The 15,942-nt window shown below is 40.5% G+C and overlaps 1 protein-coding gene across 4 annotated transcripts in view; it reads right to left on the bottom strand.

Moving 5' to 3' along the window:
• MICAL3 (microtubule associated monooxygenase, calponin and LIM domain containing 3) overlaps positions 1-15,942 on the bottom strand; it is a 107,610-nt gene that overhangs the window by 44,472 nt on the left and 47,196 nt on the right. For 3 of the 4 annotated variants that reach the window (XM_053977023.1, XM_053977020.1, XM_053977024.1), the window contains one exon: positions 3,462-3,657. In XM_053977023.1, the coding sequence (XP_053832998.1) occupies positions 3,462-3,657 (196 nt within the window). Of the gene's footprint in view, positions 1-3,461; positions 3,658-15,942 lie in introns of those variants that run through there. The other variant, XM_053977022.1, reaches the window with a different exon arrangement.

Raw genomic sequence — 15,942 nt, 5'->3', positions numbered from 1 at the left:
CAGCAGGGGCAGGAAATGTAACCACTCATTCAGTGACATTTAATCTAGCTCATTTTTACATGCTGGACTGCCTGGAGGGACTGAGGAGAAAGATGGTTGCATGTGTCACTGGAAAATGAATGAGGACTACAACACACTCACAGATCCTCTCTGCAGGGTCAAAAGGTGCTCCAACTTTGTTTTACTTTAATAGACCATTGTTATAACTGAACCACATTTATTAGAGCAACTGCTGGGTGCTTCCCCTATAAATCTTAAAAGGCACAATTCATCTGACTGAAGGAGAAAACTGTTTGAGAATAATTAAAGTTTGGGTGAATAATCTGAGAATAGTGTTTCTGCTGTCCCCTTATGTCCATTACCACTGGCTAACAGCCTTTGGAAGAACCTATCCCATACAGACAATGGAAGGGAAAACCAACAAGTTGAAAGCAATGAAGTTTACACTTCATGTAGGTCTATAAAATACAACTTGTACAGTTGCACTATCTTATTTACATAATTTTATTCATCTACTAGTCTGAGAGCCTATTTTTGATAGCAAACCTAATAAGAAAAACCCTTTGTTCATGCTCTGATTGTCACACACATAGTCCATATGTGTGGCTCTTAAATTCTTCTCACTGGTCTGCATAGAAATAACATTATTTTGCTCAAATTACAAGCCACTTTTTCACAGCATAAACTCAACAGTTATTTTTAACATGCTGCCTGATTTTCACATGTGAAATACTGAATACAACTGTTGGCAAGCCATGGGCTTGGTGCATGAAGACCAGAGCATACTCCAAAGGCTTTATGCAGATATTGTCACAGAGATAAGAAGTGATGTTCCCCTTCTCCCTGATTTACTTTCCCACTGTTTGGTATGGAAATAAACCTGACAGGTGCTGCATGCTGGGGGCTTGGTGTGCTGTCAATAAGGTTTAGTGCTGCTCAAATTGTTGCCATGGGTGCTGAACGAGATGAGCTGCTGCTCTTCCACCCGCCGGCTTATCGCATGGAGGAGTGACGACACAAATTCTTCACCACACAGCTCACTTTACCTTCTTTGGCTTTTATTTAGCACTTGGCTTTTGTTTGACCTTTGAATACTGAGAAATGAGAAGCTGAAAGACAGCAGTGAGAGATGGCCTGGTATAGTGAGCATTCCTTTCAGCATGGAAACCCTGTGTCGTAGGAATTAATTCAACAGCTGAAATTTTATTTTTCTGTAAAGCAGAAATCAAAGACCAAGGTAGGTTGCTCTACAGAATTTGCATAAGCAGTTGAGTATCTCATTAGAAAAAGGTGTATGTACAGATTTAGTGCTGAGGAGAGGAACTGAAACCTAAACTGTGGCAATGAATCTCTTCTCTTGCCTTGCCATACAAACCTATACAGCATAAGCCGTCCTACGACACTCCTTTGAAAGGCCACAGGACATGACAACAAAACTGCAGGTGGCACACTGACAGTTCCTGCAACTTAAAGGCAATGAATAAAGCATATAAAAGGTTTTCCACACCTCAGACTACTATGTAGTCTGGGTTTAGTTGCTTAATTGCTATTTTTGCTTATTGAAACTTAAGTAAGATTAGCTCTTTTATAAAAATATACTTTGAATGCTGTTTCCCATAAACTTTCTCTGCAGTGTGTGCGTGATGGGAAGCTGTGCACCAAAATGTGAGGTCTCTGCCTGAATTCTATCTGCCACCTAAATGAACCCTGAAGCCCAACCCAACCTTTGTAAGACATGGAGGGAACACAGAGTTCCCCATCTCCTCCGCCTGCTCCCAACCCTGCAGCACTGCACCAAGACAGTGAAGATGATTAAATCAGGGCCTTGGTTGGCTTGTTGCAAGAGCCAAAACTGTTTCTTTTCATGCTGGAAAAGTAGTCAGATTTCTCCCTTTTTTTTTTTTTTTTTTCCTGTCTTTGCAGTCTATCCATGAAGTGGACACAGCTGGACAGAGGATACCCAATAGCTACACCCCTTAAAAAATTCTTCCTCTGCTCTCTCTGATATTTGGCCCACACAGCCTTGTCCATTTTCTGAGTAAACTGCTTGCCATATTTGGATTTGGAATATAAATTCTTCCAGGTCAAACTGACAGGGAATTTGATGTATTTCCTCTTTTCTCCTTATGACAGAATGTGAATTGCCCACACTGCTTCTCACATAGAAAATTATGCAGTGCAGTCTATTACAGACAGAAATACTCATACTGATAACAAGTTATAGGGATGAATGTAAGACAAAAGGAAGTGAATGTAACACCCTACAAGACAAAATTCAAATTTGCTAACCTAATAGTGTACTCAACCTCCAGAATCTCACAAAACACTTCCTGCAGATGACCATCAGCTGCATGCCAAAATGCCAAAACTTCACTTTTTTTTAAACTAATTCTCAGCCTTTGTAAGTTTTCTGCCATTTATTGAGCAGACCTATTGCGTCCTGATTTATTGAAATCAAGACAAAGGGTAACAACAGTCAATAGCTCCACACTTTTGTTTTAGAGGTAGAAACAAAAAGGAGTAAAAACTCCTGAGATCATCAATGCTTATATTGTCATAGCTGATATAATTCCTAAACCTGAGCAGGTAACTAAAGGAAGGACGAGTTAGGAAAATATAGTTTGCATCTCCCAAAACTAGGCCTAGATTATTCAATTTCTCATACAGACCTATATCTGCAGGTAATTCATACATAGAATATGATTGTAGGATTTCAGTTTCAGGAAACAAATAACATTTTCTGAGTTTATTTCAAGACTACTGGACAGACTCAGAGATGAAAAGATAAGGGCTGCTATTTCTACAAAGACAAGTAGTATTAAGGGACAAGTTGTGTTAAGAGACCAAGACTCTGCAAAAGTGTGTGACTGACTGTAATATTAATGAACATTCTTCCTCAAGGATTTCCTCTCAGTGATTCTTGCAAAAATTGTTTCCACCAGCTCTAGCTGCATGGATGTGGATCCTGGTGTGCTTGCACAGAATTTTGCATATAAAGAGAAATTCATGAAGGTACAACACATTTTTCAACAGTCACAGCTATTGCTTCCCAATACCACCTCTAAGGCATTGCACCAGCATTCAGTCAGGATTACATGTGTGCCAAGCCTTAATCTTGAAACCAAACATGGTTTTGAATTGTAATGCAAAGCATACAGAAAAGAAGGTAACTTTGGAACCCCCTTCCATTTGAATACATGTTCTGTTTGCTCAAAAGACTCACCTTTGATACAACTGAAAAATTAAATTTAAAAGTCCCTTCCAATTTAGAACTTAATCTCATGGTATTACAGTGTCTTCTGATAGTAGTGAGCTATTTAGAACAAACTACAAGATTAAATGTTTATGTGTTTCAAAAACTTTAGAAAGGGCAACGCGCTAAATGGTTAAAGAAAAAGGAAAGGCAGGCAAAGCCAGCTGGGATGGGTGTAGAGAAAGCTGCTGGGCAATGTGTGCTGTACCTGCTGGGCACATCCTCTTCTGTCCCTTTGTCCAGCACGCTGCTGAGGTTGTGCTCTGCCAGCGTCTCCTCGGGGACCTCCTCCAGCTCCTCCTCGCGCTGCAGCGACAGCCGGTAGTTCTCCAGCTCGATGCGCTCCGGAGTGCCCCGCAGCCGCTTGGCCAGGCTGGGCTCCTCCAGCCCGTTCACACTGGAACCTGGGGACAAGCCAGGCAATAAACAACAAATGCAACAGTCAGAAATTCACATTTTTTTTAAGAGAACTGAGCAATTGGGAGAAAAGGGGCACGAGGCAGAGGGAGGTAAATAAAGCGAGAGAATACCTTACGTCATTATCCTGTTCGCCACTACTGGGAGGCCAGACTGCAAAAGGGAATCTTAGTGGTTTTGGCTAACAGATGCTAAAAAGAATGTTAAATGTCCTAGCTGAGAAAGGAAATAGGGCCATTTTAGCTGCAAAACTGGAGATGCAATGAAGTCTATGTGGGGAAGGCCTGGGCACAGGCTGGATGCTGGATGTATTAACTGAGACACAGAAGAAATGCTAGGGGGCAACCCTGCTGTGTGTTCAAACTGGCACCAGCCAAGGGAAATCTACAGAGTTAAGGAGCAAGAAAATATTGTTACTACTTAAAGATGAGGGAAGGAATGAAAAATGCCAAATTTTAAAACTCTGAATAGACTTGAATTGATTTACTTTTCAATCAGAATTTGTAATGAAATTAATCACAGGGACAAATCTCAGAAAGACATTTGCAAGCAAAAATCCCAGAAATCCCCAGAAATTGCAAGGATATGTGAACGAGACAGTTGTAGAAAAGCATTGAGAAGCTTTATTCATGGTAGCACTCAATGAATTTTATTCTATCCTGCTTTCATCCACTTATTTTTTAAATTGTAATATTTGAGCTTGAATACCATGCCACCATTGACCCATTACCCATATTTCCATGCTTTTGTTTTGCTTTGCTAAACAAGCCACACCTTCTTCTCACTGAAGATGAGCTCTTCGGTGTACTGATCATCCCCTAGGTCTCTGCACCTGTTTGGATTATTCTTTCCAGAACCTGGGTGATTAAAAGTGAACGTGGCTTTCCAGATGAGGCCTCATCAGCGTAACACTCAACCCTGCCACAAATCTCTCATCTGATACATGCTGAGAACACACCTGCCTATTTATATGTCACATAATACTGGTGACTTTTATGATGTTTAGATCTTCCTCTTTCTTTGCTTTCAAGTGATAAGCACTTCGTTGGTAGCCAAAATTCTCAACATCTTCTTAGTGCATGACCTGGTACTTTCCACTCTTACATTGCTGAGTTTAATCCTACAGTTGGCAACATTTTGCATTTCTTAGTGAATGATGTGCCTGTGCCTGTCCTCCTCTGCATTGATGAGGGTTTGAAATGTTGCCTCAGCACTGAATTTCATTAGCAGGTTTTTTCCTTTTTTTTTTTTTTTTTTTTTTGGCTGGTAACCTTAATGACAGTATTACAAAGATCAGACCCCAGATCACTTTTTGAGACACTGCATAGTCTGTAGGTGACATCCAACCCCGTTATTTCCTCCTTTAATAAAATCTCTCATCTCTAATCTAGGCCAACTTTTTAGCTACTCACACTTCATGTACTACTCCCCCATTTTATCCAGTGCCAGTAATTATTTCCATGTGTCAGCATTCCTGTGCTTTACTCAAGCCCAGACTGTTCAAATGCGTTACAATTTCCCTCATGGAGCTATCAGTTGTCAATAAAAGCTGTCAAGCCAGTGCAGCACAGTCCCTGGTGAACCCAAGCCACATTTTATAGCACTTACCTGCATGAGGTCAAAGGATTTCCCCTGCAGAACTAGCAGGTTTTAGTTATTCCTTAAAAGGTGTTACACCTACTCTTTAACTGATATGTACTTGTTCAGATCACTTTTTAAAGTTTTTTATTTGTTTGGTTTTATTTTAGTTTTTTATCTGCAGGACATACTTCTGTTACCCAGTGGTCCATAGTATTTCCAGAATGAGACAGTCAAAGTACATCAGGACAGCTTGATTTAATCACAAATTGTTACCACAAAGCTCACTATTTCATTTTACACTTCCACTCTTCTGAGACAAAGACCGTTTGCTTCACTGTATTTGCTTCACTTCCCAATCCTGCTGCACACTGACTCTTTTGCTCCTGTGTCTACTGATTTACTAAACATAAAACTGCATTTTATGTCAGCTCCATCTTCACTATGAACACACTTCTGTTCTCCCTTACCTTGCTTTTATTTACATGCTTACAAAATAGAGCTCTTTGCGTTGCTGTCCTTTGCAAAGTCTAACCCAGCATGAGCTTTGGCAAAGTTTACTTTATCCTCACACATTTTAACCTCCAGGACAGTTTTTTGTTTCCTTTCTTCATCCTTTGTTGTTTCTCACTTTATTCCTAACAGGTTTGTGTTTTTTTTTTTCAGGACTCAGTACCACCTTCATATTTCACACAAAATTACACAGGTCTTTACATAACTACTGGCATCTATTTCCAATTCCCCTCCTCAGAGATAAAATCTCGAAGACAACTGCCAGAAGTGCTTTTCTCTCTACCTTAGTATGATTTAACCCTTACATGACGTGGGCAAGTGGTTGCCATGCCTTTAGCTGGAACTCCAGAGCTTCTTCATGGTATAAACAAATAAGCTTGGTCAGGTGGCAACACTGCCTTGCATTTCCAGGGATCCTGTGGTCTCCACCATTTCCTGCTGCTAAGCCTTCTGCTGTGCTTTGGTTTGCAAAGTTTAGTGGAACTGAACTGCCTTTTTCACTGGGATTCACTCTTTTTCATTCTCTCTCTTGATGGTGATAGCCAAATCTATTTTTGCAATCCATGTTACATTACCCAGCCCTGAGTTCACAGTAACAGGGGAACTGACCTCGAATTTTGCTCTGCCACTTTGGCTGACAGTAGAAAGAATAGGACTGGGTAACACAGGAACACCAAGGTCAGGGAAAACAAATAAGGAATATATTAAAATAATGATTTAAAAAAATAAAAAAAGGTTTTGTACTACTCAGAACTTTTTATACACATGGAGTCATCAGTGAGGCTCAGCTACTTTAACAGGAATGTCTTTCCACAAGCTGTTTTTAACTTACTCTCTTCTGATGCAAACCCTGACATAGCTGCAAAGTTCACAAGAAAAAGAATTCTGAAAATCAAAGAACTTGTATCTATCTGATATTATTTCACTCTTTTTGTATTCTAATCATCTTAGGGGCTTTTTGTCAGCCTTTTCAAAGAAAAAAAAACAAACAAAAAACCAAAACAACCAAATCCAAACAACCAAACAATTGCCAATATAATTAAATTTAATGGAGTAGAGTTCTTTTAAGAAGGCTGTTTCAATACTGCAATGTCTAATGTGGGGAGAAAGACTGGCAGCAACCACTGCTAGGTAGAGAAGGACTGAAAATCAAGCTGACACCTGTTTAAGTGCATTTCATTAACATATATGGTTCTTCAGGTAAGTTTTTCATAACACAAAGCATCACTGCCCTTCTCATCACAAAGATCCAGTGTAACTGGGACACAGAGAATCAAAAAAATCCTGTCACAGCACAAACTGGGAGTGACTCAATGCAACTGTGTTAAAAAACTTTAAAAGATGGAAAATCAACCTGAACTTTTATGCAAAAAGATGTGGTCAAGCCAAGATGTCCTGTGAGCTTGACAAGCACTCCATGCCTCAAAATCTCAAAGCAGAAAGGGCATTCCCAGCACTTTCTCTTATTAATTTATATATCAACATACTCGAGATGCAAAAGTGGTGACATCTCTCCACTCTGCCAAGAAAACAGCTCTGCATCAGAGAATATGATACAGAAACTCCACTGACTACCAGTTTAAGCATGGAATTTCTAGGAATTTGCACTACACAAACTATTTCATTTACTTCATGTATTAGTTTTGTTTCTAAAAGATGTCTATTTCTACAGGATGCCATGCATTTAGCCAACCTGGCTGTCTTCAAAGCCACTGTCCAACTTGTTACCAAATATGAAACAAGAGAAATGCTACTGATAGCCATGCACCATGAGGCCATCAACTATCAGAAGGAAAAGCACTGCACTTCAAAAATTATACAAGGGATGAAAGTAAGGGTGAGATACAGGCATCACTGAAGTGTTCAGATGATGGACAATTTCCCCATTTTATACTCTAAAGTACACAACAACTAATTTGATGCTACAATTAAAAAAAAAAACATAAAAACACTACAATAAAAATATAAATAAGACCAAGGAATTCTGAAGCTTGCTGCCTACTCTCATCTCTCCCTCATATATATGAGGTGCTAAATGCATGGGCAAAGTCTATTCCAATGGAGGTCTTGCATTGGAAAGCTCCTCTGGAGGGGAAAGCTGCCTCTCTCCAATTAATACACGGTGTTTCCCCAGACTGTTTAGCAGCTTGCTGGCAGGAGACAGCTGCAGAGTGCACTCAGCCAGTACCTGACCTTCCACTTGGTCCCTGGGCCCACAGAGACAAAAGCCAGCAACCATTCACAAGGGAGAAAAAAGGCTGCCATGGCTGCATTAGCCAGAAGAAAAGCAGTGTTCCTACCCAGAGAGGGGAACTACCTCAAAGCCAAGTGTAGCTTCTTAAGCAATCAACTGATCAGCTAAAAATCCACCATCAACATCCAAAATAGGACAGATTTTCAGATCTGACTCTTTACTTTGGAAGAGTCAGTGGGCCATGAACATTGCATAGATCATCTGAAGGGAGCTGTTTTTCTTAACAGGACAGGCTGCTTAGCTGGTGCATGAAAGCTGCCAGAGCCCTTAATTTATCTCAGCTTTGACAGAGCTTGCCTCCTGAAATGATAAGTGTCTGATCAGAGATAACATTCCTAACAGAACCTCTCCTTGCCTGCGTGAGTGTGTGCTATTCCAGCAACTCTGGCAGTTCCTGGAAGGCTTGAGAAGCTCCTCTTGAGAGAGGATCCTATCTCAATTCACCTCCAGTATTACCTTGTTCTGTGAAATCTACACATTATTCCCACAGGCTCGATGAAATCCTGCCAAGGTTACTCCTTGACACAACACTTCCATGCTCAAGATGCAGGAGAGAACTGGGAATCTTCTGTGAACAATGAATTCTTCCCAAAGGGAAAATACCTGTCTATTTTACTAGAAGCTGCTTTTCAATTATCATGCAGTACCTCTAGACTTGCTTTTCTTAGCTTGCTATCTCAATATCTGACTAAGGTGCATGTCATCTCTTGTCCAGTATTTTGCACAAACTTAGCTGTGGCCTTGGGGGATTATGGAAATTCAGATAAAGGAGTCTACTTTGAAACACATGCAAAAGAAGGAAGGAACTCATACACTGTCAGGAAAATCTTCATTATGGATTTCCCAAAGCTTGTGGTTTTGTGGTAATGTGAAACACTGTACCTGTTTGTTTCCACTTGTCTTTTCCAAACACTTCAGTTACTTCTACCTCCACACAATTGTTTGAGAACTGTGTCAGATAAAACAAACCCCTAGAGATTGCCTGTGACCAAGTACTGAAAATGAAGATGGGAACTTTGCCAGGGGAGTTTAAAAGTGATGGGGTGAGCTCTGAGTTTGAAATGCTGCAAGTCCTCATATTGCCTTGCAATTAACTTCTAAGAAATACCTTTTGGAGTAAGGTTTCTGAAGTGTGCTATCAATTCAGCAAACATTATCACTGAGGTATAAAGAAGGCAACAAATGAGATCCAGCAGTATTCTTAGCTTCTCATTTTTTATATGTGTTCATGTCACATTGAGTTTCAGGATTTTTCCTAGAAGTTTCACCCTCACCCACTTCAGTTCCACTAACTGCCTGTTTGTATTCCAACTCCACTTCTCATCCAAGGGCCTCAAAAGGCTTCACAAGTACCAGCACACTAAAACAAACCTATTTTGGAAGTAGGTAAGTACTGTAGAGGCACTGCACAAGTCCAGACACAGAGATTAAATACCAGCAAGGCAATCAAAACAGTCTGGTGGCAGTGCCAAAAACAGGATCCAGAATGCACAATGCCAAGCACTTCACTTCAAGTCAAGAAAAAACACTTTGATGTAAGGAAGTGCCCAGCACTGTGTGCACAATAAGAAAGGAAATCTTGGTATCAAGGCTCATTGTTAGATGCTGCACACATTCAAACATTCAGACATTCCATTTAAATAAGTGCAACTGATTTCTTCTGAAATCCTTTCCTTAATCCTCTCAAAAATTATTATCTAGACACTGTAAACAATTTCTGTACTGCACAGCAACAGATACATAAACCATGTCCATGGCAATTCAAACTGACTGCAGAATGGTGTCAAATGGAATGGATTTTTTAAGGGTTAGTAAGAAGTTCAAAGTTTTAAATCTGGATTCATCTGCCCTTTTACATTTATCTTCTCTTTTAGGAAATTTCTCCAGGAAACCCCTGGCAAGAGCCCAACAGACCTGCTGCATTCCTGTCAGTGCTTGTTTGCACAGCCTCACATCACGAGCTGCAGAACTGCACTTTTCCTGGTAGGAGGCCCTGAATTTGGATAAGCACGTCCTCAAAGACAAAAGGGGCAATGCAACACTTCCTCAAACAGACACAAGAACAAATTTATTTGAATCTCAATACTTAATAGTATCCTGGTTTGGGCTGGGATAGAGTTAATTTTCTTCCTAGTAGCTGGTACCATGCTGTGTTTTGGGTCTGGTGTGACGTAACACTGGTGACACGCTGATGTTTTGGCTGTTGCTAAGCACTGCTTATCCCCAGTCAAGGACTTTGCAGCATCTCATGCTCTGGCAGGGAGCAGGTGCACAAAAGGCTGGTAGGGAGTGTGGCCAGGGCAGCTGACCCCAAATGGACATGATAGAACATCATGGCCAGAACATAAACTGGAGGGAGATGGCCAGGAGGGACTGATAGCTGCTCAGGGATTAGCTGGGAGTCAGTCAGTGGGTCTTGAGCAAACTGCATTGTGCATCAGTTGTTCTTTGGGGTTATTCCTCCCATTCCTTCCTCTTCATTACAATTATTGTTGTTGTTGTTATTATTATAATATTTCACTTTGTTTCAATTATCAAACTGTTCTTATCTCAACCCACCAGTTTTACTTTCTGCTTCTGCTCCCCACAGCTGTGTGGTACTTAGTTGCCAGCTGGGGTTAAAACATCACAAGCAGTCATCAAATGTCAATGTTACTTTGATACAATGCCTCAACTTTCTCTCTGACTATGGCAGGGTGTTCCCAAGTCCTCAGAAAGTCTGAATTACTCAGCTGTACTATGAAGCCATTACATCTGGAGTTTTCTGATGTTTCCCATTTGATCTATAACACATTCTGCTAAATATAAAAGGCCTGAACTCAAGGAGGACAGTAGGATAAGAAAAACAAAGTCTACTCATAAGCAAGATACCCAGTATCCATGCACAGCATTCAAAATGTGCTCACACCTGAAATTGTTCTGTAGTGCACACGTACCAATCCTAACAGTAAATAGTAACCAAGCTTTCTAGAAGATGTGTTCTACTGAGTCAAAGCTCTTGGGAATTGTAAATGCAAACTGGCTTATGCTGGACCTGATCAATAAAACTGTCCTTAAATTGATAAGCAACCACCATTCTCAAGACCTCTGCTACCATGTCAGGCTCCATCCCCGTATCATCAGACTAGAAATTCTCCCCAGCAAATTGAGGACCTAAACAGAGAAATGGGGAGATTAAGCTGTACAGATAGAAAGGTGTTTAATCAAAAAATCATCTGGTGCAGAAGTACCCAGTAGAGTTTCCAAAGAACCACTTCTAGTGCTGGCCAAGACATTTTACAGCATTAATTCAGCAGCACATGAAATAAAAATCAGTGAGATGTTGATATCTACTGGTCCCCTAAGCAATGAAGAGCAGAAAGCCCCCCCCCCAAACCATTATAATGTGCATAGGACCAGGTGACAGCTAAAATACTGAAGGATTCTGAAACAGACACCCCAGAAACAAACATGTGAAGGTGTAAGTCCTCCTCCACACATTCCACAATGTCCCACTAGAATTAAGCTCTCCATTCTCAGATACTGTCCATAAATGTGGAAGTTTGTTCTCTTCATAGCAGTGAAAATTAATGAATGAAATTGAAAACTCACACACCTGTCTTATGAGTGTTGCAATGTTTTGCCCCACTCCCCCCATTATTTTTGTTAAAACAGACTTCTGGAATTCCCAAAACAGACACTGACAAAGCAGTTGCTAACTGCATCAGTAGGGCTGAGTTTAGAAACAGCTGGCAATTGCACTGATCTGACCTTTCTCTGGTTTTACTGGAAGCAACCAGAAGTGAATGTAATTAGCCAGTTTAAGATCAAGGTCATCTGTAATTCATACCTATGTCTTGGAAACAAATAGAAATTCATCTAACTCACAGTGTAAGTTATGTTTGAGGAATAGTGCTCCCCATATGCAGATGCATGAAGCAGCAGCAGTATGTAATGAAGGTTGGGAGTTCAGTATGTGGTTTAACAATACAGAAAAGTTGCCTTTTTTACAGCAGAGGTATAGAATCACCCAGGAGTATGGCTATTTTTGACTCCTGGAAAGTGGCCAGTGTTGTCACTGGTGGGTGGAGAAGAGAATCAGGGGAAAGGAGGTATTAGGTCACCTAATCCAAGCTCCAGGGAACACTGTTAAGCTCAATATTCCTTATTACATCTCTTCTGGCAAGAAAATCTTTATGTTTGTACGAAATTAACTTTTACTGCTGCCCAAATGGGTTTCCAGTACTAGAGATACAATACAAGTTATGCAGGGATTTTAAGCCTGTTAATCACTCAGGAGCATTGATAAGTCAGTAACCTATTACCAATCATTCTCCATTTTGCTGGTATCATCTAGGATGTCAGAGCTCTCCCTGGTATTTAGATCAGCTCTATCATATATTGTCTGGTCTCATTTCCATTTTCTGAAAGAAGCTGAGTGTGGGAAGGCTGAAGAGGATAAAATAACATTACTCTGTAGGCATAAATTTTGTTCTGGAAGCTATTCAAGGTATGGTACCTCAAAGAACCACCTGGGTTCTTGATGAGGCACATCTTGATGAGGCACATCCAGAGACTGGCAGGGAGAAAAAGGAAAAGAAAAGGCCACACTAGATTTTAGAATCACCATGACCTTGGTTAATGAGGTTTCCCACTTTTTGAGTGAAGCAGTCTCTTTATTTTTGTTAAGTAACTTACAAATTAATATTTAAGACTGATTGTCCAGTTATGATCCAAACAATGACCCCTTTTATGTTGTTACAAAGAAAGCCTCTGCTATCCTATCCACTACATAACACTTGGTATAATTTATTCATTGTGGCATCGACCTCTTGCCACTCGTCTGTAGCACAAACACAATCTGCAATCCCTCTGCAATCTCTCATTTCACTGTGAGGGATCAGACAGGTGATCCCCAAATCACACCAAGCCAAACCAAGGCTATTTCCACCTAAAAGCAGGAGTGGAATCTTCACTGGCAAACGCTCCAGGCACACGGCTCAAATCACAGAAGGCAAAGCCAGGGACCAGGAGGATGAAGAACTGCCTGATGCAGGAGAAGGTTTGGAGAAGGACCCGAGAAGCTTAACATGACCTGTCAACATGCACTCACACCCCAAAAGGCCAAACATATCCTGAGCTGCATCCAAAGCACTGTGGGCAGCAGGGCAAGAGAGGGGATTCTGCCCCTCTGCTCTGGTGAGACCCCACCTGAGTGCTGCCTCCAGCCCTGGGGCCCCAAGGTAAGAAGGAGGTGGATCTGTTGGAGCAAGCCCAGAGGATGCCACAAAGGTGATTAGAGGGATGAAACATTTCTGCTGCGAGGAAAGGCTGAGAGAGTTGAGGTTTTCAGCCTGGAGAAGTCTCTGTGGAGGCCTCAGTCAGTACCTAAAGGGCTGAGGATGGACGTTTTACAAGGACATGGAGCAGTAAGACAGTGGAGAATGGCTTTAAACTGAAAGAGGGTAGGTTTAGATTGCATATCAGGAAGAAATTCTTTACTGTGAGGGTGGTGAGACCTTGGCATAGGTTGCCCAAAGATGTGGATGTCCCATCCCTGGAGGTGCTCAAGGTCAGGCTGGACAGGTCTTTGAGCCACTTGGTCTAGTGGGAAGTGTCCCTGTCAAGGGCAGGGGGTTGAAACATAATGATCTTTATGGTGCCTTCCAACCCAAACCATCCTATGATTCATTCTATGAATCTTTCAGGACAGATTTTGCTTATTTTATATAGAAACTGATACTTCTAGATCCACATGGGACAATGGACAATATTTTGATCTTGCTAAAGAACCACCCATCAGAAATCTGAAATTTTATCAAGCATAATAAAAGTGTGGAATGCAATGTTTTCAGGCTCCTGTTCAATTTGTGATCAGATTCAAAACATCACCTGTGAACAGCTATCTTCCTTCTCTTTACTGAGCTAATAACCACTATCTCTTTTGAGGCAATGTCCTAGAGATTTCCATAATCACTGGATCTCTCAATACATTTAGATACTAAGCATGGCTTTACCTAATTTCGACTGTTTGTGTTAAAATTATCAGGTGCTGCAAATGGAACAGGCTGAAATCTTAGGCTGGCAGTTACAGGAAAATATAGTGGGGAATACTTGTCACAAGTAAAAGATCCATATACTCCAAAAAGGTTCAACATCTGCTCCCTCATTCTGTTGCATATTTTTCTATTATCTACACTTATGCCACATATTCTTGTGTAAATATTACAAAGCAATTGAATATTCCAAGCAATCCAGAGTTTCATACCTTAGTGGAAATTTTTCCTAAAACTAGGAAAATTCTTGCAATTATATATGTAGATAGTTATATTAAAAATCTGGCACAGTTCCAGGAAGCAAGCTTTCAAAAGACTTATTACTAATTAAAAATAGTTTACACATCAGTTCTGATGTGTTTTCACATCAGCCTGGAAGTATTCAAAACCTCTCTTGGGTAAAAAATTCCTATTTTTAAACACTTCTACCCTCAAGCCATCAGATAAATGTCTGTAACAGCAGAAAGGAAGATTATGAAATTTTCCTAAAAAAGCAAACACAGCCTTTGGGATGACAGCAAACATGAGAAATGTCAGACTAAACATACATTTTTGAGAGAAGATGTAAGCAACTAAACAGGGCACAGAAGTGCCATCTCATCCTTAAAGAGCATCTGCCCAGTTTTGTTGAGAAAGCCCAAGCTAAACTCCACATTGTAAGGATCAGCTCATCTAATTCACCTTCCTTCATAAATACACATCCAAAAAGCAGGAGAATAGCTTTGAAGTTGACTCTGGATTATCTGCTCCTTCCCTTGAGATTATTACTATTTGTTTTGGCTTTGTGGCTTTTTGTTTTGTTATTTTTGGTTTGGGTGCTGTTTTGTTTTGGGGTTGTTTGTTTTTGTTTGGTTGTTTTTTTAATTTGGTTTTCTCCCCTTATTTCTTGCATTTTAAGATACATCACCAACTACATATCTTAATAAATTACACTGCTGATCACAAGCAGGTGGTAAAACTATAACCCCCTTGTTTTAATTTGTATTAATTATTATTCACTCATTATTTTAGAAGTACCTTCTTACACTTTTTTGCCCCTGTTACAGAAGTCATGACACTAGAGAAGAACCACAGGCACAGAAACAGAAAGTGTGAGGTAACTGTGTAGACTTAAAAGAGAACTGAGGTGAGGGTTGTCTCTCCTACCACTGCCACATTTGGTTACTCCAAGTTTTAGCTGAAAACACAGCTTCCTGTATTGGTACAGCAAGGAGGTCTGATTTCTTCTCTGATGGGGCAATCTCTAGAATGCACCTCCTTTCATCCTTTTATTTTTTTTTTTTTTCTTAATTCATGAAGCAAACATTTGATTTCTGGAGAGCACATAGGTAACTGCAGAGTTAACAGCTCTCCTGATACAGAACAGTGGAGGCTGTTGGAGTGGTACATCAAAGTGACATTTCTAGTTCATGCACCAGCATATGAAGTTTTGCACTGAATGCTCATGGCCCCTCCTCAGAACTGAAGGCCCATCTTAACCTCAAAACTGGCACTGCTTAACACAGTAATGAAAAACTACAGGCAATTTCAAAGGCATAAAGCAATTGCCTCCCTCCACAGAAGGAAATTTTACATAGACCAGAACTGGTTTGTGGTTGTAGTTCTGTGACCTGCCATTTAAATGTAATCTACTCCAGCCAAATACCATTCACAATTGAATTTTCAAAAATCATCTGCTCTAACCAGCTCTTAGCTGCAGATGGTGGAGTTGAAAGCAGGTGAAGCATCTGAGAAAAAAATACAGAACAAGTCCCTAATGTAGACTAACCCATTGTATTTTTGAGACCAGGAAAATGCAGCTCAGAACTATGATCCAGGTCTGTTTGTCCTGGTGAGAACATCACAGAAAAGGCTCTTAAGGGTCTTGAGGAAGGCAGGTCACCTCCTTGTGG

The sequence above is a fragment of the Vidua macroura genome, chromosome 5 (genome assembly GCF_024509145.1).
Source record: "Vidua macroura isolate BioBank_ID:100142 chromosome 5, ASM2450914v1, whole genome shotgun sequence".
Taxonomy (NCBI): Eukaryota; Metazoa; Chordata; class Aves; order Passeriformes; family Viduidae; genus Vidua; species Vidua macroura.
Note: the sequence above shows the minus strand (reverse complement) of the source record. Positions and strands in the feature narration are given on the sequence as shown.